The sequence below is a fragment of the Mchenga conophoros genome, linkage group LG2 (assembly GCF_057382185.1).
Source record: "Mchenga conophoros isolate Kocher_MC1m ecotype Shallow Benthic linkage group LG2, M_conophoros_male_GT1.1, whole genome shotgun sequence".
NCBI lineage: Eukaryota > Metazoa > Chordata > Actinopteri > Cichliformes > Cichlidae > Mchenga > Mchenga conophoros.
In genome coordinates this window covers 25,211,144-25,232,313 of record NC_140527.1, presented here as the reverse complement: position 1 = coordinate 25,232,313, position 21,170 = coordinate 25,211,144, and the positions used below count along the sequence as shown (strand labels likewise).

The 21,170-nt window shown below is 42.3% G+C and overlaps 2 protein-coding genes across 10 annotated transcripts in view; both read left to right on the top strand.

Annotated features, from left to right (window-relative positions):
• ablim3 (actin binding LIM protein family, member 3) overlaps nucleotides 1-13,353 on the top strand; it is a 45,774-nt gene extending 32,421 nt beyond the window's left edge. For 2 of the 8 annotated variants that reach the window (XR_014894200.1, XR_014894197.1), the window contains exons 7-21: nucleotides 1,540-1,627; nucleotides 1,743-1,801; nucleotides 1,960-2,031; nucleotides 4,137-4,298; nucleotides 5,251-5,280; nucleotides 5,405-5,531; nucleotides 6,108-6,203; nucleotides 6,532-6,582; nucleotides 9,330-9,464; nucleotides 9,639-9,709; nucleotides 9,967-10,135; nucleotides 11,239-11,268; nucleotides 11,539-11,594; nucleotides 11,795-12,146; nucleotides 12,225-12,291. Coding sequence is in view for 2 of the 8 variants with exons in the window: in XM_085289933.1 (XP_085146059.1) it covers nucleotides 1,540-1,627; nucleotides 1,743-1,801; nucleotides 1,960-2,031; nucleotides 4,137-4,298; nucleotides 5,251-5,280; nucleotides 5,405-5,531; nucleotides 6,108-6,203; nucleotides 6,532-6,582; nucleotides 9,330-9,464; nucleotides 9,639-9,709; nucleotides 9,967-10,135; nucleotides 11,239-11,268; nucleotides 11,539-11,594; nucleotides 11,795-11,861; nucleotides 11,967-11,977; nucleotides 12,066-12,146; nucleotides 12,225-12,338 (1,419 nt within the window). In the remaining 6 variants the exon portion in view is untranslated. Of the gene's footprint in view, nucleotides 1-1,539; nucleotides 1,628-1,742; nucleotides 1,802-1,959; nucleotides 2,032-4,136; nucleotides 4,299-5,250; nucleotides 5,281-5,404; nucleotides 5,532-6,107; nucleotides 6,204-6,531; nucleotides 6,583-9,329; nucleotides 9,465-9,638; nucleotides 9,710-9,966; nucleotides 10,136-11,238; nucleotides 11,269-11,538; nucleotides 11,595-11,794; nucleotides 12,147-12,224 lie in introns of all 8 variants that reach the window. The other 6 variants (XM_085289941.1, XM_085289933.1, XR_014894198.1 and 3 more) reach the window with 6 other exon arrangements.
• Nucleotides 13,354-15,269: 1,916 nt separating this feature from the next.
• The window catches only part of afap1l1a (actin filament associated protein 1-like 1a), a 26,126-nt gene continuing 20,225 nt past the window's right edge, over nucleotides 15,270-21,170 (top strand). Inside the window, exon 1 of one of the 2 annotated variants that reach the window (XM_085289865.1) lies at nucleotides 15,270-15,396. In XM_085289865.1, the coding sequence (XP_085145991.1) occupies nucleotides 15,375-15,396 (22 nt within the window). In that variant the 5' untranslated portion in view covers nucleotides 15,270-15,374. Of the gene's footprint in view, nucleotides 15,403-21,170 lie in introns of both variants that reach the window. The other variant, XM_085289856.1, reaches the window with a different exon arrangement.

Here is a 21,170-nt window from a genome sequence, read left to right as displayed (position 1 = left end):
TCAGCCTCTCTAGGCTATTTATAGACATGGGGACATGTCAGCCTTCATGCTGCAAGTCTCTCTCTCACTTTCTTTTCCCACTGCATCTGTGTCGTTTGTTCTCTGAACATGTGTATCTGCGCTCGCTTGCATTCGGTCTTCTGTCAGTTTCTGATCACATAATGATGCACTTCTTTAAGATGCAGCGTGCATCGAGACTGACTCAGGGGAAGTCTCATGCAGAGGTTTGTAGCCCTACATATGCAAAATGCAGTTCATTAAGGATAAGAAAAACTTAGGAGCTGATTATTGGCACATTGGCAGATACCAATAAGTCGCACAGACGTCTGTTTAAAAGTATTGTTTTCATTTATGCTGTCCGACGTCAAACACTCGGATTAATCTCTCTGCATCTGTGTCGATAATTAGACTTTTTTTTTCCCCACAGCGCAGCGCTTCCTTTTAACTTAACACAGCCAAAGGTTGTTAGTTTAATGAGTAGTTATATAGAAGATGGAGGAGGGGAGACATAAAGGGGGAAAGTGGAGGGTGGAGGATCATAAAACCGTCTTTCTTATGTTTCACTTAATGTCTCAGTTTGGCAATAAATTTAGCAGCCTGTTAGTGCCACCACAGAGGTTCCTCATTTGAGATGGTAACAGCATTTGTTTAACTGATACCGTTTGGCCACCGATAGTAAACGCTCCACTGCTTGGAAAACAGACAGAAGTGCTGCATCCTCCCCCTTTCGTAGTAACCTGAGCAGATAGGGAGCGCGGTTAAGATGTGTCTCGGAAACAGCTGAGCGTCTTGCTGCACAGTGGGAGTTCTTGGAGGGAGCTCGCTCATCAGGTGCAACCGATTTCTTGGAAATCCAGTAAAAACGTGCGATTTATGAACACCAGGAAGATTCAGTGCAGCTTGAAATGATATAAAGTACCTCACCGTGCACACAAACACACCCACTTTAACTTGCATGCCGTGGGAGTTCAGCTGACACAGTTCAGGTCTCCTCGTCTGCAGTGCCTCTATAAATAGAAATTCTCGAATGGTGCGTTTAGGGAAGGCAGAGGTGATGGGATGGGGCCACGCCTCGGCCATCAGCCCCGCAGGGTTGCATGTGAGAAACATCAGGAGTGTGATCACTTTTCTGTGTCCATTTCAGCTGCGCCGTGTGCTTGGATTTATCCCCTCGAGGCACCTTGCATGTTCAAGGGCATATTTCACACTCACATGTCCTTCACTTACATGATTCTGTATTGTACATACACATGCATACACATGCTTCCTCATGTGACTGACCTACGGGGATCTTTGCTCTAATTATGTCATAGGGAGAGAATGGGTGGTTTCTAGCATGCTGATGAAACAGCTTCAGGCAATCCACTGGTCTCCTAATACTTTCTCAGGCTACCGGTGGCCAAATAAAGCGCATAAAAAACATATGGAAACAGTGACCTGCTCTGCTAGGCGGGGTGCGATTTTTAGATTAGCCCTCAATCTGTGAAAATCCTTGTGGCGATGATTTACGTTCAGCCACGTCCTCTCCTCATCACACAGGCAGGAGGGAAACACTACCATCCAACCTGCGCTCGGTGCGCCCGCTGCAACATGATGTTCAAAGAGGGCGAGGAAATGTACCTGACAGGTCGAGTAGTCACACATATGCATGTTTTAGATTGTGCTCACCAATTTTAGAAAACGCACGGCATGCGGGGAACACCCAGCAACTGTGTGACTGCCCTCTTTCTCTTGCTCCTCAGGATGCGAGGTGTGGCACCCGTTATGCAAGCAAGCGGCGAGAGCAGAGAGGAGACTCAGGGTGAGTTGGACTTTCAATTCAGTCTTTGTGTTTACGGAGCACTAGTTGAAACAGTCCTAAGAGCATTTGACAGTGGTACAGAGAGAAGCCCACAGATATAGAGTGAAACTTCCTCACTATGTGAATTAACTCCCTCTTTGTCTGATTCTAACCCACAGCACAGACGCCTGTCCGAGGCCTCCATCTCTCCCCCGGGCTCCTCAATAGGCTCTCCTAGTAGAGTTATATGTGTAAGTAACCTGTGACTCTGCAGCTTTTAGTCACTTTTGGCTGCCACACTGCCACCGAGCCTACCCTTGAAGCACCTTTGCTACACTAGAATCACGAGCACTATGCTTAGGCTTGAACAGTCAAGCACAAAATAAGAGAGGCTGCTCGCTCCCTTGGCCTGTTCACTTTGTCTGTGTCCTTAACCTCTGTTGTCACTGCTGATGTGCCAGACATCCCATTAGATTTGAAATAAAACAACTGCGGTGCGACTGAACTCCTGTCGTTTAGTCTCAAGGGGTTGAACTGCATTGCTTCATTTATTGTTATACACATTCCCATGTTTTCAGGGGGCGGTTCAAAAGTTCAAATTCATATAAGCATTTTATAAACTGATTATTTTAATGCTTTAATGACAAAAAACTGTTTTGGCTGCAAGGACCGCCTGAAGTCTGGAACTTAAGAACTGCCAAAACAATGGGTTTGCTCCTTTTGCAAAGCTTTGTCGGTCCTTTACTGAATCTCTCTCTTCAGTTTTATTTCAAATCAAATGGCAAAATTGTGGAAACAATGTGTCGCTGTCTTCAACCTGACTGGATATTTCATGCTCATTTTCAATATTCAATGACCAAAAAACACTCTACTCATTATACACTAAGTAAAAAAATTAAAGGAACACTTGTTAATTGCAGTGTAGCATCAAGTCAGTTAAACCTCTGTGATATTGATCTGCTCAGTTAAATATCAGAGGGGGTTGGTAATCAGTTTTAGCTGCTTTAGTGTTAATGAAATTAACAACTAGAGTGGCAACCCTCAAAACAGGCATGGTTTTACAGCTGGGGGACAATGATATTTTTTTCTGTCATCTGCTTTCTCACTGTTTTGCATTTGGTTATGGTCAGTGCCACTAGGGGTAGCATGAGGCGATTTCTGGACCCTACAGTGGTTGCATCTCAATATGTACCAGAAAGTTTGCTGTGTCTCCCAGCACAGTCTCAAAAGCATGGACGAGTTCCAGGACAGAGTTACTGTAGGAAAGCTGGACAGGGCCACAGAAGGTCCTTAACCCATCAGGAGGGCTGATATCTGCTGGTTTGTGCAAGGAGGAACAGGATGAGCACTTTCAAAGCTGCAAAATGACCTGCAGCATGGCACTGGCGTGAATGTCTGATCTAAAGACTGTCCAGGAGCTCAGTGATGCCCTGATGGTGCCTTCCAGATCTGCAAGGAGATCCTCCAGGCACCATCTGTCATGTTATTAGCAGCCTGCCCCAACATACAAACCATACAAACTACTAAGTGCCCCTTTGACTTACTGGAATATAATTTAATCAAAATGGACTAGCCTGTTGCATCATTTTTTAACTTTGATTCTCAGGGCGTCTTTGAATTCGGACCTCTGTAGATTGATAATTGTCATTTCCATTAAACGATGTGGCATCCTTTCGTTTCTAACACATTACAGAGTCCATGTTGGTTTAGATATCCAGCATGATCTCCCCCTCCAATCTAATGTGTTGTCAAAGTGTTCCTTTAAGTTTTTTGAGCAGTGTTTATGCTGAAAACCACATCAGAGTGTCAGCCAGGCCTTATTTTTTGTTTAGTGCTTAGCAGTTGCACTTGTAAGTCCTGCCTTTTTGGCTGTCTGAATTGTTGCTGTATATCACTGCAGTATTAGCATGTCAGGGGTTATCTGCATGCAAGCAGGAGTCACTGCTCCTTGCTCAGCCCTGCCCTGCCCTGCTCTCTTCTCATAATCAATGACCTTTCTGTTTAAGGTGATGGATGAGGGGGAAATGCAGTGTAAGCACGCTTGTCATCCATACTGTCTCCACGCTTCCTCCCTCTCTTTCTCTCTCCTGCTGTCTGTGCTTCCTCTGCTTTCTCTCTGACATATGCTGATATCCTGAAGGTCAACAGCTTATAGTGCTGTCAGCTCCTGCAGCGTGTTCGTTTGTACCTGTGTGTTCCTCATCAAGTTTTCTCTGCCCCCCCTCTACGGCTCTCACTGTTTCACGATCTGCTTGCTATCACTGGTGAAGTTCTCATTCATTGTCCATGTGGTTGATGTCGGGTCTTGTTGCTGTAGCGCTGTCTTTTGGTGGGTGTATGTGTGTCCTCTCTCCAGGCCAGAGTGGAGAATGAGATCCTAGATTATAAGGACCTAGCTGCCCTGCCAAAGGTCAAAGCCATATATGAGGTCCAACAGCCAGACCTCATATCCTCCTCATACCAGCCGTACCACAGATACATCTCTGATGACAGACTAGACACTTACAGCTATGGGGAGGTACTGCAGCCACACACTCCAGGTCAAACACAGCGTTGCACTCGTCACTCGTCTGTTTTCAGGAAGATCAAAAGTCGGTGTCGTGCAGTTTGATTGGGCATATTTTGTTAGTTTTCGATTTTTTTTTCTGTTTTTGAAAAATAATCCCAGAAATTATTGATATTTGTTTGGTATTTGACTGATGTGATGTTTACAGAAGTACTTTTAAAGGTGAAAAACAATCAAACTGTCTTTTGTGGATGAGTGAACTGTTTAAAACATTTGACCTTTTTTTACATAGCAGCCAGTTATTTGTAGTGCAAATGTGCAATTAAATGTAAACATACTTACAGGAAATTATGTTTTCATGATTAAAATTTTGATTATATTTCATGCCACTCTCACATCGGTCTTCTCAAGAAGAAAGAGCTTGCAGGTGATCGGTTTGGGTTTTAAACAGCAAACCTTGCAAGCTTCAACCAAGAAATAATGCATGCTAACCCTCATTTGGATTTTGCAGTCTAAAAAGAAGATAAATAGCCACTTTCCCAGACAATGGATTAAACCTGGTCTTTGAAAAAACAGAAAAGAAAAATTAAACTGAAAGTAGTCTAGACTCCGTGTCTGGGAAACTGAGCAATAAAGTTTTAATCAGTCAGCTTTTGAAATCTATGAAAGAGGTATGGAAGAGGATTACAGCCACAGATTCAGTTCAGCATCTTGAGAAAAAAATCACAATTTACAATTTTTTTTCCATCCTGACATTTTTCTCAGAATTATTTACTTTAGTCCTACAATCTCATTTTTGTTTCCTACATTTGTATTCTGAAAACAAAGTCATGAAGCCCTATTTTCTTTTTTCTTACTTTCTTTTCTTTAGCCCCTCTTCTTCAGAGTGGTTATCTAAGAAACTGAATGAGTTGATTTCGTTAAAATTTGAAACTTTAATTGTCTTTTCCTGTCTCCCCTGCAGTCACTTGGGACTCTCTCTCCCTATTCTCAGGTAAACACTCTGAACGTAGCAGTGAATGTAGTACAAGTTCACCCAAGTGAGCTGTTGTCATTTCGGTGAGCTGTGTGTCTGTTTGCTCGTCTTTCACCTGACTTGCTTTGTTTGTCCCTTTTAGGACTATAACAGCCTAGATATAAAGCAAAGGCGGTGCTCCAGTCCCGGCTACATCGACTCACCAACTTACAGTCGCCAAGGCATGTCACCCATCATGCCTCGCTCTCCACAGCACTATGGCTACCCTGGTAAGATGTCTATTTTAGAAAGTTTGGAAACCAGCTGCTGGAAACTTCATTAAGTCACATAACAACTAAGTAATAATCTTTTAATTAGAAGCTCCTGTAGAAGTTGTAGCCACATAGTTAGCATAAAGACAATGAATAAACTCAAATGTGTCGTCCAACTAGTTGCACAAAAGCAAAATGTCAAACTATTCCTTTTACTAGAGATCAAAGTGTTTGTCATTTCCATCTGTCATTACCAGTTAAGACAAATAGCCCCTAATATATTTGTACTGGTGACAAATATCTGCCACAGTAGCTGCTTGACTGTCACCTTTGCTGCAGTTGCTCCTTGGCTATCATTTCATTTAACTCTTACACATGTGCATTGAGGCTGTAATTACTAATTACAGTTCTAAACAGCCCTCTATGCTGCTGATAAGTCAATAACCTTTGTTGTTACACAAGTAGAAAGGTTACTGAGTGTCACCTTGTAATTTTAAACACACTTTTGAGTTGTTTGGCTTTCATCTGCATGTGCTGATGCCTTCCTTCATGCTCGTGTTTCCTTCGCTGTGATTGGGCCATGGCTGGCTGCAGGCTCTGAGAGTGGCAGGAGTTCACCTTATTATAGCCAAGACGGGCGACCAAGCACACCCACCACAAACCAGCCCCCTAAACATTTTCATGTACCAGGTAGGACTCCTCATCTCCTCACATTCACACTACTCTCAGATTTATTTATTTCTTTTTTCACTTCACAGAGAAGATTTCATCAGCCATTATTCACTGAAGGAAGTCCTTTAAAAAAGGTCATATTAAGTTCCTCAGGAGTGAGCGTGTGTGAAAATGTGAAAGTTGTATATTTATACAACACATAATCAATCTGGCATATTCTTCCCCTCATACTGCATATTTACTTTTCTTTACAATCATCCCTCCTACCTCGCCTGGCAGTAGTTCGCATCCTCTCCTCCTTTACTCCTCCATGTTTCACGTCTTCATCTCCTCTTTCTCTCCTCAGCCACAGGGGATCCCAACATCTACAGGAAGCCTCCCATCTATAAGAGAACGGGTACAGTGCAGTTAGTCCTGCCTTAGCCTGCCTGTCCTTCTGTCAGTTTTAGTCATGCTTTGTTTAACCCGATGTAGATGTGTTTACCGGCCTCTCGCCATTCAGCTTCGAGTAGTGTCGATGTTCCAGCTGTTCAGTGAAACCGAAGCCTGCACAAACAAAAACAGCAACGATTAGAAGTGCTAGAAAAAGCACAAAAGGGATAGAGTTTTGACTTGCGCGGCTCGTTCCAAAGTTGAGGAAGGGGATCAGTCAGACTTCTCGCATTAGCGGCGCTGAGTGAATATAAAAGAGCGATGTTTTAGTGTGCATGCCACAAGCATATGAATATGCAGCTCCCGACAGGTTCTTGTTGGCAAATAGTGCTGGAACGGGCCATGAATGAAGTGAAGGTTGCTCAGGCGTGAGAAGTGTTGAGTACAGAGGGCTCTGAGGACAACACAGTTCACCAGAATAGAACAGAACAATGGAACAAAGCGCACTGGAAAAACTGTTTTGTAACAGAATTTTAGATTTGCTGTGGAGTCTTCTTTTATTTGTCGGCCTTGCCTTTTCTTTTTTTTCTTTTTAATGTGGGCTTAAACCATTTGTTACAAGTGTTCCAGCTCTAGAAAACAAATAGACTTGTTGTTTAAAGTCTTTATTACGTTCAGATAGCATGATGGTGTGGTTAACACGAGATGCTGTTTTTTGGGGGATTTTTTTTCCACAAGGCCCAGCAATTAAATGCGCTTGAACTTTCTGGGTAGTGTGCATCAGTAACAGAGTCTCTTTCATTAAACTGCATTTTAAAGGCCTTTTCAGCTGAGAGTCATAAGACCTCTTGATTGAGGACAGTCTTATCTCTGTTGTTGTCCCGCATGCTTTTCCGTGCTGTGCGTGTATGTGTGTGTGTGGGGGTTAGTTAGTGAGCAGCGTGTCGACTCCCGTCACCCGTCAGTGTCTCTGTTCTAAAAATTAGTACATCACTGGTCACGATGCTGCCTCGCGCAGTCCTTTACACATGATTAAGAAAGTAGCATGTACTGTAATTGGCAGCCTTTGTTAGCTCGCCTTGTTTGAATAATGACATTTAACTCATACATCAGTGATATTGATCCCTGTGCTTCATGTCTTCCTGAATAGCCATTGATTAACATGTTCTCTTGTGTCAGCGCCAAACACACCCCATGTAAACCCAAGGCCACAGCAGATACATGTACTTTAGATTTGCTTTGTTCGCCAAATGCCAGTTATGTACTAATCAGTTAGCACCCAGTCATATACATGTATGCCTTCCGTGTGGGTAGCAAAGCACTCGCATTGGATGCTCCAATAATGTTGCCCTTTATCTTTGCACCTCTTTTTTTCTTTTATTGCATCCAATCACTTTTACTCACTTCCCTCCACCTTCTGCTCCACTTTACCCGGTGACCTTGCCTCTGTAAGTATCTCCCTCCTTTCACTGTTTCAGTTACCGTCAGTGAATAGATACAGAATTTCATTTGTCTTCATGCGTGTGTGTCACTGTATTTCGCATTCAGTGTTGTGCAGCCATACTTCCTCTGACAGAAGTATCAAGAGCGTTCAATATTGCTCTGAATATGTGTTGGTGTCGTGCATCGTGTACATGGGAATTCAATGGGCCATGGATTGGATCTGGCATGGCTAATGGCTAACAGAGTGAAGAGCGATCTATGCGACATTACACCGCATGTCACTCCCATTGACTTCCGTTGACTATGCTTTAGTGCAGAGTGGCATCAATATCGCCGCCTCACACCATTCGTGAAATGAATGTGAGCCTCAGGCTGAGCCGTAACAGAACTCCCTTTTTAATGCCGGCTATTTTCCCGCCGTTGGCCGGAATATTGATCTTCTCTGACAAGAGCGTTGGATATCATAAGTGTGAAGCTGTGGAGTGAATGCGCTTCATCGCTGTACGTCTTTGTGACGCTCATTAAGATGTTTTTGTTAGTGCGCTGCTGGTGCGTGCCGTCTTAAAGCAATAGTTTGACATGTTGGGAAATTTCCTTTCACACTGAGAGCAAGATGAGAAGATCAATACCAATCTTGTTAAGTATCTGTCTGTTCAATATGAAGCCAGGAAACATCTTCGCTTAGCTTGACAGAAAGAGTAGACGCAGGGTGAAGCAGCTAGCCTGGGTCTGTAAAACGCAAGGCCCTAAAGCTCATTAACAATCTAGTTTGGGTAATTCATTCAGAAACCAAGCACCATATCTTTCCTGTAGTTTATAGACACCAGGAGTACGCTGCTGCAAGCCAAGAAATAATCCACATTTATTTTAATTTCTCCACTCTGGTATTGCAAGATCCTGTTTATATCTGGTTTCTACTAAAACCAGAGGATTGTCATCATAGTGAAGTTTCCAGCCTTTGTGCTAAGCTGCGATGACCCTCTAATAACATAGGTGGGCAATTAATTTTCCCAATGGGCCACATGAGAAACCGGGACTGTTTTTTGAGGGTCGCACCAATAAGCTGAACTCAGTTCTCCTCATTATTAATTTTCTCTTTATAAGCTTGTTGATGTATTTCTTCACAGCAGTCCCGACTTCTCATGTGGCCCTTTAGGAAAATTAATTTCCCACCCCTGCTCTAGTGACTCCAGAATCATATTGAACTAACAGATATAAGAATGGTTTATAATTTCCCATCTAGCTCCCGACCATAAACTGAACAGGCAAACTATTCCTCTAACAGGCCAGTTCTTTTGGTTCTGCCTCTTTCTCTCTTAATTCAAACAGACAATCACGTGGATGCAGCCACCAAAAGCAGGACCAGTGAGGACATCCTCAGATCCTCCAGACTGTCTACCTACTCTCCAGAGCCATACAGCCAGTCAGAGTCTGACTACTACCCCTACAGCAGCTCCCCCAGGGGTACGAAACACTGCTGTTTCACTTATTCAGAGTGTACCGATGGCACACATGGGAGAGCGGTTCATTTTGTAGCCATATTGTCATGTTTATCCATTTACTCGCACTGTTGCTGTGCTCCCCGCGAAAGTGCAAAATTCATAAAGGGAATCTCTTTCATCTCTTTTCCTCTCCCAGCCTATCGGGCGCCGAGAAGACGCTTCTCCACGGGAGGAGATGAAGAGACTTGGAGTCACGGTCTTCAAAGAGTAAGAGCTTCATAATTTTCTCTCTTTTCTTCAACGTCACACTGAAGTAAGTCCCCACCTCAAAGAAAAAAGAAAAGAAAAGAAAGAAAATCACCCATAAATAAATAAATGCACTTTTTTTAATCGCACGGCGCCTGTGCCGTCCTCCTTATTTGCTTCTCTTGCTCTCTTTCTCTGTCTTTCGTTTAATTCTACAACGCGTCCTTCATTGTTTCCTCTCCACCTTCTGCTTCTCTCCTCGCCCTCTTTCCTCGCAGATTGGGAGTGGCATCGGGAGGATGATTCTAAAGGAGGAGATGAAAGCCAGATCTGGTTCCTATGACAACGACCCCTGGGGCAGCGCGAGGAATTCTCGTAGCGGGAGCAAGGAAACACTGAACACAACAAGCTATGGCACCACGGCGTACAACAACACCATCAATGGCTGTAAGGATCCACCTATCCCACCCACCCCCACACCCCCAGTACATCCACCTCTTTTGTCTGCTGGTTTCTTCTGTTTCAGCAGGTTTATGACTGTCTTTCTGTACAGCCCTATATGTTGCCACAAGGGTTTTTTTATGAGCCTCAGTATGTCGCCGGCGTTGTGAGGGCGAGGGCGATGAGGTTTGCGGATGCAGGTCACAGAGGGTCACGGCCGCTGCTGGAGGCTGGGTGGTGTATTGAGATGGAACGATGATGAGTGTGCTTAACAGCTGTGGTAGGCCAGCAGCAGGGGCAGATGTGGCCTGTCAGTGTTGGAGGGATATCTGATCACACTGATTAAGAAAATTTCAAGCTAACTGAAACAGAGTGCTCAACCAGGTGTGCTGAAATTCCAGATGTCACAAAGTCACATGCCGACTTGTTTCTCTTTGTAATAGTCGCACTTCGCTGCTCATACAGTGTATAAGCTACTGGTTATTTTATCCTCTGACATTCAGCCTCACCTCATCTCTATCAGACAGGTTTTTTCCTGCTCCCTTTGCTTTCTCTCTCCAAAATTGTTCCATATGGGTGGATCTACCCTTCCATCTACCCCTGCATCTATGTGATTCTCTCACTCTCACAGCTGGTGTCCCATATCCTGTTTTATTTATGAGCGGTAAGATCTCTCATTAAAGCCGCTTCTCAAATGGGAGTGAATGGGACTCGGCTCGCTGGTGGTGTTTGAAAGGCAACAAAGGCTTGTAACTGTGCAAGCTTGGGTGTTGCAGTTAGATGTTGAAGCATGTAGTGTGTTTTTTGCACACTTGTGCATCTTATTTTTCTCGTTTTTTAAAAGATGCTTGCATGTTCCCTGGCCTTATTGCCCCTTTGATGTTTTGTGTTCCTCGCAGGGCTTGATGAATGTGGAACTTGCCCCCCTTTTTTCTTTAATTCCTCTTTTTGTCAAGCCTATAAAAGACAGATTGATGTCAAAGCTCTACACTTATTTTCCCTGATGAGGTTTTTCATGAATTTAGATTAGGCTCATGTGCTGCAGCATTTATTGTTTTATTATTGTTGTTTTTTGTAACAGGTAATCGTATCATCTGTTTATTTTACAGCTCCTCGGTCACAGTACAGCACCGATAGCGGTAAGTTCATCTGCAGAGCGTTTCAATATGTGGCTCTGATTTATTTAAATAGCTGTTTTTTTTAAGGCATCAGTTTATTATTGATCTTTTCCTGCTAGTTTTAATACTTCTTCGACCAGCATCATTTGCACACATCTGGAGATATTTTTTGTTTTAGGTTAGGCATGAGCGCCATCTTATGGCACCAGAATGCATGAAAACAACTGAACATTTAAGCAGCTCATGGCTAGACTGATATCATGCTGATGTGTTTTCTTTTTACTGCTTCAGATTTTGTTTGTAAGTCAGCTTCACTACCGGGATATGGCCGCAACGGCATCCAGCGGGTGAGATCACACTGAACCTGGCAAAGCATGAATAGCTGTGACATATTCTATCATACATATTATTTGGCTTAATTCAAATAACTCTTTTGGCCCCTTACACTTTTCATTACTACCTTCGACCAGCTTTCAAGCTGTTTTATTAGTTAATTCCCCGAAGCTCGCTGCTCTTGTTAATCTCACTGTCCTACTCTGTTCCTCAGCCTCAGAGTGCAGATTGCTACCAGTACCAATATGACAGTGGCAGCGAGGTCAACTGGGGAAGCAGAGGTAATTTAATATGACCTAAAAACACCTTATTAGAGCCAAGCAATTAATCTAACATGCTTTTTTTCAATTGCACTGATTTCATTTTCTCTCTCTCTTTTCTCCCAGCAGAACACAAAGTAAGGCTTTTTTAAAATAATGAAATTCCACTCCTTTTGTACCCGGGTATCTGAAATGTGTGCGTGTGTCCTTTCCTTTATCCTGCAGATTTACCCCTATGAGTCGCTCATCGTCACCACCAGAGGGCGCAACAGGCTGCCCAAAGATGTAGACAGAGCCAGACTGGAAGTAAGTTAACGGCCAAAGAAATCCCAAAACCATGACTAGAATTTGAGACTTAATTTCTGCTATGATGTGTTTTTCCAGCGCCACCTGTCCCCAGAGGAGTTTGTCCAAGTGTTCGGTATGACCGTGGAAGAGTTTGACCGGCTGGCTCTGTGGAAGAGAAATGAACTGAAAAAACAGGCGCGACTGTTTTAATAACATTCAGACGTGTGTTGAATACTGCCATAGAGTCGGAGACGGACTAACTGTAGGAGGGGACGGATAGAAACGAAGACTCCTACACAGTTACACTGCCATGCCCGAGAAACCTGTTCTACATCCCCTCACGTGATAAACCAAATTCTGGTCCCACCAGATGGACTCCTGGGATACCGAGAGACATTATGCACGCTGGACTGATAAACTTGTGTGCAACTTGTGTGGGGTGCAAGCAATAGAGACTGTCATACAGTAGTGTTTTGCTTTTGTTAAGCCTAAAGGATGAAGGATGGCGTGACCGTTAGTGACCAGAGCTGCAGTAGTAAAACATAATGAGGAGAATTTTGGCTTTGCCTTATTTGTTACGCTCTCTTAGGTATGACTGTGCAGCACCAGCAATCTGAATGAGTAGAATGTAGGTATAGCATATCATTTATGACACTTTATCAGTGAGAATGACTAGATGAAAAAGAGTGTGAGCCTGCGAGCATCGCTTTGCTTTTTTTTCTCTTTTTTTTTTTGGCTTAGGGATGCATTTTGTTTACCTGTGCCCCTGTTTTCTTGCTCTCTCACAGAAACTAAGAGACCTGTAGTTTACAACAATTGATTTAGATATGAAAACCAAACTGAGAACGCAAATGTACAATTTATCAGATCACTCTGGTTAAACTTGTCAAAGATCACCAATAGATTCATCTCACTGTGCAGCTGTGCGATAACCTAAAAGAATGTGCAATCACGGCGGTTCTGTCCTTCTGCTTTTCTACCCGTTGCAATAGAACAATGACTAAATGTTTTAGGATGAGAGTTGTAGTCATCCATTTGCATTTGCTTTTTATTTATATACTTTTAGAATGGTAATCTAATAATTTTGTAGCTCCAGAGATTATATCACTCACAGATAAAACACTCTGCAAAGGATTTAACGTGCCGACAAAGATCCAGGGTTGTTGAAGACTTTGAATACTGTTATTTTTGATTTTTGTCACTAAAATTAAACTTCAAATCAAAACCAGCCTCCTCTTTTTTATTACTTTACTAGCTACACTTTTAATAGACTGTGGAATATTTGTTTTAGGCAACTGCCCTTATTTGCTTTCCAGGTGCTTGTGTAAGTATGAAGACTGATACCACCAGAGCCTGTTCACTTCCTGTTAATGCCAGCTGGGGTGCTCAGTAGTACTCACTGCATAGAGTACCAACAGTGTCGAGCCATCCCTCATTTCTTCATGTTTTATTTCAAAAGACTCTCTGGTAATTTGGTCTTGAGCAATAGTTATCCAGCCTTTTGAAGGGTGTTTTAACTGTTTTTTGTTTCCTTTTTTTCACTCATTTTCAGTCATGCCACAACAGCAGTCACTTCAAGATGCTTTACATTGTAAGGTAAAGACACCAGAATAATACAGCCTCTACAGCTGTCTATATAATACGGTAGAGGCTCTGTCATGGTTTCGGGCTCCCTTTCAGCCAGTGGTGTTGGGGATTTTGTTAAAACTGATTGAATCATGAAAGAAAGAAAAAAAAGTACTGTCAGATTTGTATTCTTCAGCATGAAGATCCGAAACACTGCCAAAGCAGTAAAAGCACATCTTTAAAGAAAAACACACAATGGAACACTATGAGTCACCAGACCTCAACATTATTGAAGCAGTGTGGGATCATCTTGACAGAGAACAAAACAAATGCAACCAACATCCAAAGAAGAGCTTCGAAAGTCCTTCAAGAAGCCTGGAGAACAGTTCCTGAAGACTACCTAAATAAATCACAAGAAAGCTTGGCTATGGCTGTGTTGAAGAATCAAGGAGGTCATACCAAATATTGACTTTCAAGCTTGTTGGAATTACACAAACTCTGCTCTTGCCTTATATACTGTAGTTCTACATATGCTTGCATGTTTCAATAAATCACTGCACCTCTTTCCTAACAATCCCAACGGATCAAGATTGCACAGTAGTGTTATTTATTAGTTTCACAAATCTAGTACTCGTCATGTGTCTGAAATGATTCCTTTTTTCTCATAGCAAATCCTAGCATTCTGCTAATGCATGCTGATTGGTCAGCTATGGATTTAGGAGATTAAATGTTTTCCTTAATGGCACATTTTTTCCAAAAAGATCAATACAACAGATATCACTGTCATAGTGTGTTCAGAAAAAAAGAAAAGAAAAATAAAACAGTTTTCTAGAGGTTAGGATCAGTGGTCCTGTGAGACTGCTATCTGGAGGCCTGTGTTAGAAATTGTCTGCACTTTGCTTATCTGAATTGTGAAATCATGGCAACGTCAAAGAGTGACTCATGGTATGCCTACCTGTGCGATTGTGCCTTGCTCTCGCAGTTGTCCGTTTTGTCAAAACCCTTTATGAAAAACTCTACCTTTACTTTACTGCTATTTTTATTTGCTAACTATCAGGCAAGTCCCCTCTATGAAACAATAAACTGGGAGTTAGACTTCTCTCCCATTTAAAAAGGTTTTATTCCCATTATATAGCTGCCTGGAAGCCGCGCGGAAATCCTTGTACCTATCTGGCTGTCCTTTCTTAAAAAAAATCTACTGCTTTTGACAGTAAAACCTCTACTTGCGCAAGTAGAATAGCCAGCTGAAACTCTGCTCCCAGGCAAGTACAGACAGGGTCACATCATCATCTCTGCAACAGGTTCTTGTCTAAGATAAGCAAATAAGACATAATAGGCGCTTTAAGGGAGCAGCTAGGTGGGCTTGGCTTTGGACAGGGCCAGGCGAGTTCCTTCTCTTTGTTTAGCAGACTGCAGACGAAGAAGTGCTAACTTTACCCTTCAAGCACACTTGTAACCTTGTCAAACACGAGTCATTTGTGGCTCCGAGCTGTTCTGCTGCGACGGGAGCTTGGTGGCTTTAGGACCCAGCAGATCAGCGGGTGCCTGCTGCTGCTCTGTGTTGTATCCACTGTGGATCTATCAGTGGCGGCAGCAAGCAGCTCTCCACACGTCTTCACATGCTCGCTCACTCACTCATGGACCTGCAGTAGACTTTCACAGGGACAGCATCACAGCGCAATGGACACAAGCGGCCCCAAGTGTAAGTGTAAGCTGCTTTCTAATTCGTCAGCTATTTAAGACAAGCATGTGTTTGTTTATGGGAACTAATCATTTCTGGGAGACTGTCAAAGAGTGACACACACACCCTTCCTCTCAGACTTTTATCTGCGGAAAGTCTTGTTTTCTACTTCACTGAACCCAAATGTTTACTGCCTCATTTACCTTCAACAAACACTCACAAACATGTCATTTTAGACAAAGTAAATGTAAATGAAGCAAATTGAGTAAATGTGAACTCATGTGGAGCATCTACAAAGATACAATTGTAGTCCACTTAAAAGGAAAAGAAAAGAAATAAAGCTGCTTTGGTCTCCCCCCAGCTGCTTGGACAACCAGGAAACCAAGTGCAGACCCAAGACCCACAGTTTGATTGTTGTTCTAGAAAGTGAATCTCACTCATCCTGAGTCAAGTCAAATATCTGGATGTGGAGATGAGATCTTTACAGATTGGGTGATCCTGCTAGTAATTGTCTGGTATTGGACGCCAATGGCACAGAATTCTTTTGCACAGATCTCCAGGGATATGCAGTGTTTTTGTGTGTGTGTTGAATAGCCAGAAATACAAAATGTGTTTCCATGCCATGTGTTTTCTCTGGGCGGGGTGCACTCGCACCCCCTGCACAGAAACATGTTTTCCCACTGTAACAAAAAGCATATACACTTGCCTCCGTCTGGGCTTTAGCTAAACATCAGAAGTGATGGCATTAATCAGGAAAGGTTTGACCAAGTGTAGCATTTCAACTAAGAACATATGGTCAAACCTGCAGTGATTTAAGCTGGTGTTGCTGTTTGCTTTTAGAGCTGTGAACTCTCAAATGGTTTTCATCGACTTGTTGCCCGCAGCCAGGCAGGTAAACATGTGATAGTGATTATAACGTTCAGCTTAATGGACATTTTTACTCAGCTGACTGGAAAGGAAAGAAAAGGGGGCAAACCTGCATGCCTACAAGAAAAACAACAATTCTTTTGGTCACTCCTGCCCTCCCGTCCTCAGTTTACCTCCTTTTCCATTCTTTGTGACTCTGTCAGCATATGAGGATTATGTTGATGTTAGCAGTGTTTTTGGTGTGGAGGCAAAGCATCTTAGGAAGGAAGTTTTTAGGGCTTGTCCAGATTTGCAGACGAGCAGAAAATCTCATCTGTCATTGCTATCTTTCTCAACAGAGAAACTCGTACAAACACACAAGAATGCATCTTGACAGACTGGGCTTTTTGTTTGTGTAAACACCACGAGAATAAACACTCCCCTGTCCCCTGCTTGCCTGCAGCTATTTATTTGATCTGTCAGATATGTTATAATGGGCTAATGAGCATTCATAAAGTTTGTAGCATGTCAGAAATGATAAAGATATTAGTAAAGAAGGTCCACTTCAAAACATCCTGCAAAGTGATGAACACTCTCCAGGAGGCTGACATTGATAATGTAGAGGAGTTCACAAGAGCTGAATCTTTTGTATTTGTGAGGAGCAAACTAGAAGTCAGCTTCAAGAACTGAAAGGTCAAATTAGCTCTGGGACTGCAATCTTTGGACAGACGACACTAAGATCAAAATTATAGAGAAAGGTTCAGGACCTGAAGTATATCTTTCAAAGCCCAGTAAATGCAGTGATGCATGGGTGTGTGTCTTCCAGTGGCATTGGATCACTAATGTTTACAGATGACGTGATAGGAGATAGAAGCAGCCAGATAAATTCTAATGTTTATAAAGATTTATACACATCTTCTGCTTAGATTCAGACAAATGCTACAGAGTTGATGTGAAAGAGCTTCATGGGACACACGGGGAATGAGGAAGAAAACATACTGCAAAAGGCAAAACAGGGGTTATGTCACGCAGGAGTCAATCGCCACATCTTTAACTGATCAAGTTGCACTAAAAGCTAAAAAAGAAAAACCCAAGGCAGCAAAAATGTGCGGAACTGCTTTTGCAGTTAGAATTCATATGTTCAGATATCAAACTTGTAAAAGTTGACAAGTGGCAGGTAGGAACTTGAATGGTGTGAGCCAGCGACTGTCTGAGCCAGCTGCAGCAGCAGCAGTGTAACAAAGGTTTTGTTTCCACAGTCGACCTCAGTGAACAGTGTGAGAAGCAGAGCATTCAGGTGGGTGTGAGAAGGGTGAGGTCGTCCCTGCAGAGATGCATCGCAGCAACGGGGTTTGCCTGTGATTTAGCCCATCAGATATGATGAATTGAGGCTATTGTCAGAGCATGTGGAAGAACTTGTAGAGAAAAACAATAGACTATGGAGTAGAAAATGATGCAGAGAGAAATGCACAAGTTCACCACATGCAAATCCCTACTCCGTATATTCATTTCTGCTAATGTGACAGCGTGCTCCACATTCCACTGAGTACTATATGAAAAAGACAGCCAGTGTGTTGCAGGGCATCCATGCGCCCGTGCTTGTGTGCCTTTTGGAATGTCATTCCAACCCCCACCATCCTCTTAATATATTATTCAGATAGGAAACGGCTCAGAGTAAGAAAATGTTTTTCTTTTCATAGAACTGAGTTCTGAGCACTGTTAGGAGACAACAGAGGTTTTAATTGGTAGCGGTCGTATTAAATCACAATTTCAGTGGTTTCAGGTTAGCAGTGCAAAAGAGCACAATTAAAATGCTGCCCGCTTTCATCATCTATGCAGCGGTCAGGGGACTTCACTGTGTGCACATTTATGCAACACTTCCTGATTATCTGCTGGGTGATCTGCATTTTTATGTAACAAACAAAGAGTCCTTATACATTTAGCTTTTGTCCAGTATTTTACAACTTGGCTTTTTACCATTAGTTTTAGCAGCCAAAATGAGCAAAATCATAGCTTCCTATGATGTTGTCCTCCTTGCTCAGCTTTCCAGTTGAGTTCGATGAGGTCAAGGAGGATTAACAACAATAAAACCATCCTGTGGTTCAGTTTAAATGTTGTTCGTTTAGTCTGTTTCGCATCCTGTTGTAAATGAAATAGCCAGACGTAACAAAGGACAGTTACAATGAATTCTACAGGCCATAAAATAGCATTCACCTTCATTTACAGTTCAAAAAACTCAAAGAAAGCTGCCTGTTCTCTGGTGCAAAGCTGTTTCCAGTAGAACTCTAGATCTTTTCTATGATGTGATGTACACAGTATAGTATTATTGTAACTAACTTGAACCACATGAATGTCAATGAGACCCAGAACATATAGAAAAGGGAATCTCCCTTCCATATAACCTTTGTTCAAAAGAGTCTTTGTTTTGTTTCCCTTTTGAGACTTTAGTAGGAGTTTTTAATTATGAAGAAGCTTTGCAGACATGGGTCGATCACACATGTAGCATACATTAAGGCATTTAGTATGATATACGTGTATGTATGATATATGTGCTTCATCATTCATGAGCTCTAAATTATGGATGATTGTAGACCAGCACTATAAGAAGTGGAATTCCCCCCTCTTTAACCCTATGAGAACAGGAGATCACCATGATTCATATGGCTGTATATGTGTGCGGGTTATGTGAGTGTATGTGCACATGTGGGCGTGCACATGTAGGCAGTGGTCATTCTCCACACATTGCTGTTTATATAGGGTTTCCATGGAGACCTGCATCACATCACTGTAGCAGGGGACTATAGAGTGTACGTGACACTGAGGAAAAAAAGGTGTTTTCTTATGCTGCTGACAGTGAAAAGGGACTCTGCCTGAGGTGTGCTGGCACACAGACACAAGCAGTACTTATAAAAGATTACGATTTATTGGGAAAACTTGGCATAATAGGACTTGTCTAACCTGTTATCAGTTAGGACGTCTATATGTGACTTTCGAACAGATGTGAATTAGGGTGATTTATGAAACAGGTACAGAAATTTAATTTAATTTTTTTCCATTTTGCTTTAGGGGGTAAAGAGACATGTTACCGACAACACATGGTGTGGAATTCACAAGAGTTTTGGTGTATGATGTGTGATGACGTATACCACAAAACATTGTAACATAATGTTTGATATTATCTACATTAAAAAAGTAGATTTCATGCTTGGCTCTTTTGAAGAAGTTCGGTCTGTAAAATGATATTTTTAAAGTCTTTGTGTCAGTTTATTGTGGTTCTTTGCTCCAGTCACTGTCAGTGAAGGAATTATTGTTATTGTGTATAAATGCAAAAATGACTGTAAAAGTAAAATATTGAAACACTGCAAAACAGCTTCTCACCTGTAGGTTTTTCCCTGTTGCTGTGCTTTGGCATTCTTTTCATTGGACCATGAAAAAAGCAGGACAAATTCTGGTATTTCATATAAGAAGGTCTTAGTGGCTGGAGCCGATCCCAGGTCACACTAGGGGAGTCACAAGCTACCCTCCCACCTATGGTCAGTATAGAACAGCCATTTAACTATGAGCGTCTTTGGAATGTGGGAAGAACCTGAAAACAAAACCCAAGCAGATAGACTATGAAAAAAGACTCCAGCCTGCCAATAGCTTATTATATTGTAATGATATTTAATACTTTGCAGACTTTCCACCTCCTTTGTTTTCTGCCTCTGTGGTTTCATGCTTCTTTGAAGACTGAACACATATTGCACTTAGTGAAAAAAGAACAAAAAAGAAGTGAAACTACATGAGGCACGACATGCTAATCCATTACCTAAAACACTGCATGGAAGTGTGTTGAAAGGTAACTTAGTAATGATTTAGTAAATGTTATTTTAACTTTTTAGACATAACTGTTGTTTATAATCAAGACTCATTTTATTGTTTACACTGCAAAATCCATGCCCAAAGTTATCCTCATTATGCATTTAAATGCTCTTAACTATACAATACAAAGGCAGTTATCAAGGCCTTCTTATGGCTAACATGACAGATTCAGACAACAGAAATCTCAGCTTTCTGGTGAAAACTGAATACAGCGTTTTAGTTCAGATCTTATTAACACAGAAAATCCCAAGTGGAGACAAAGCAGCCTCTCTCCTCCTTCTGTGCATGTGTGACTGGGATTCTGAGCGTGTGCGTGCACGCACGCGCACGTAAATGGTGTGTGTGAGTGTCTGCCAGCATCTGTTCTGTCTATATTACCCTTGTCTGTGCAACATCAGTGCTTCCACTTGCAAAATAGCATCTTTCTAAGTGTGTGAATACTTTTCTGTGAGGGAGACATAGCATTGTGGTGATCTCATAGGACTGAGGGCAGATACGGGATCTGAATAATACTGACTGCACTGTAGGGGCTTTGTCTAGCAGCAGGCTGAGTCAAGCCCTCTGTGCCATCCTGGACCTGAATAAATCAGAGCAAAAAATGAAAAATGAGAGCAAGGGGAAGGAAGTCTAGCAGGCAGACATCCCTTTGACCTTAGTCCATATTGAGAAATGCCCAGATGCATATGTTTACACCTGGTGAGTATTACTGTTGATCAGACTCTTTCTACCCATCTGTCCATTTTTGTCTCCTCCCTTTTTTTTATTGCATTTTATTTTTCAGGGACACTGGGAAGATCGGCCCTGCCTCACAATGCACTGATAAAATACAGGGAAATCCCCTGGGCACTTTGCCATTCTGTTACTGTGGTAATGCATAAACAGGCATCATCAGCTGTTGAGATGCTTCTTCATCACACACAAGAGATTTGCCACAGTAGACTGAGGGGTAAAGGATTGTAGGAGTCAAAAGTGGAACTCTGCTACACCAGAAGAAATCTTATTTCAGGGCGTCAGTAGTACAACTTCAGTGTTGCCTCTTTCAACAGTGTAATTATTTCAGTAACATAAACCTTTCTCCCATACCTGTC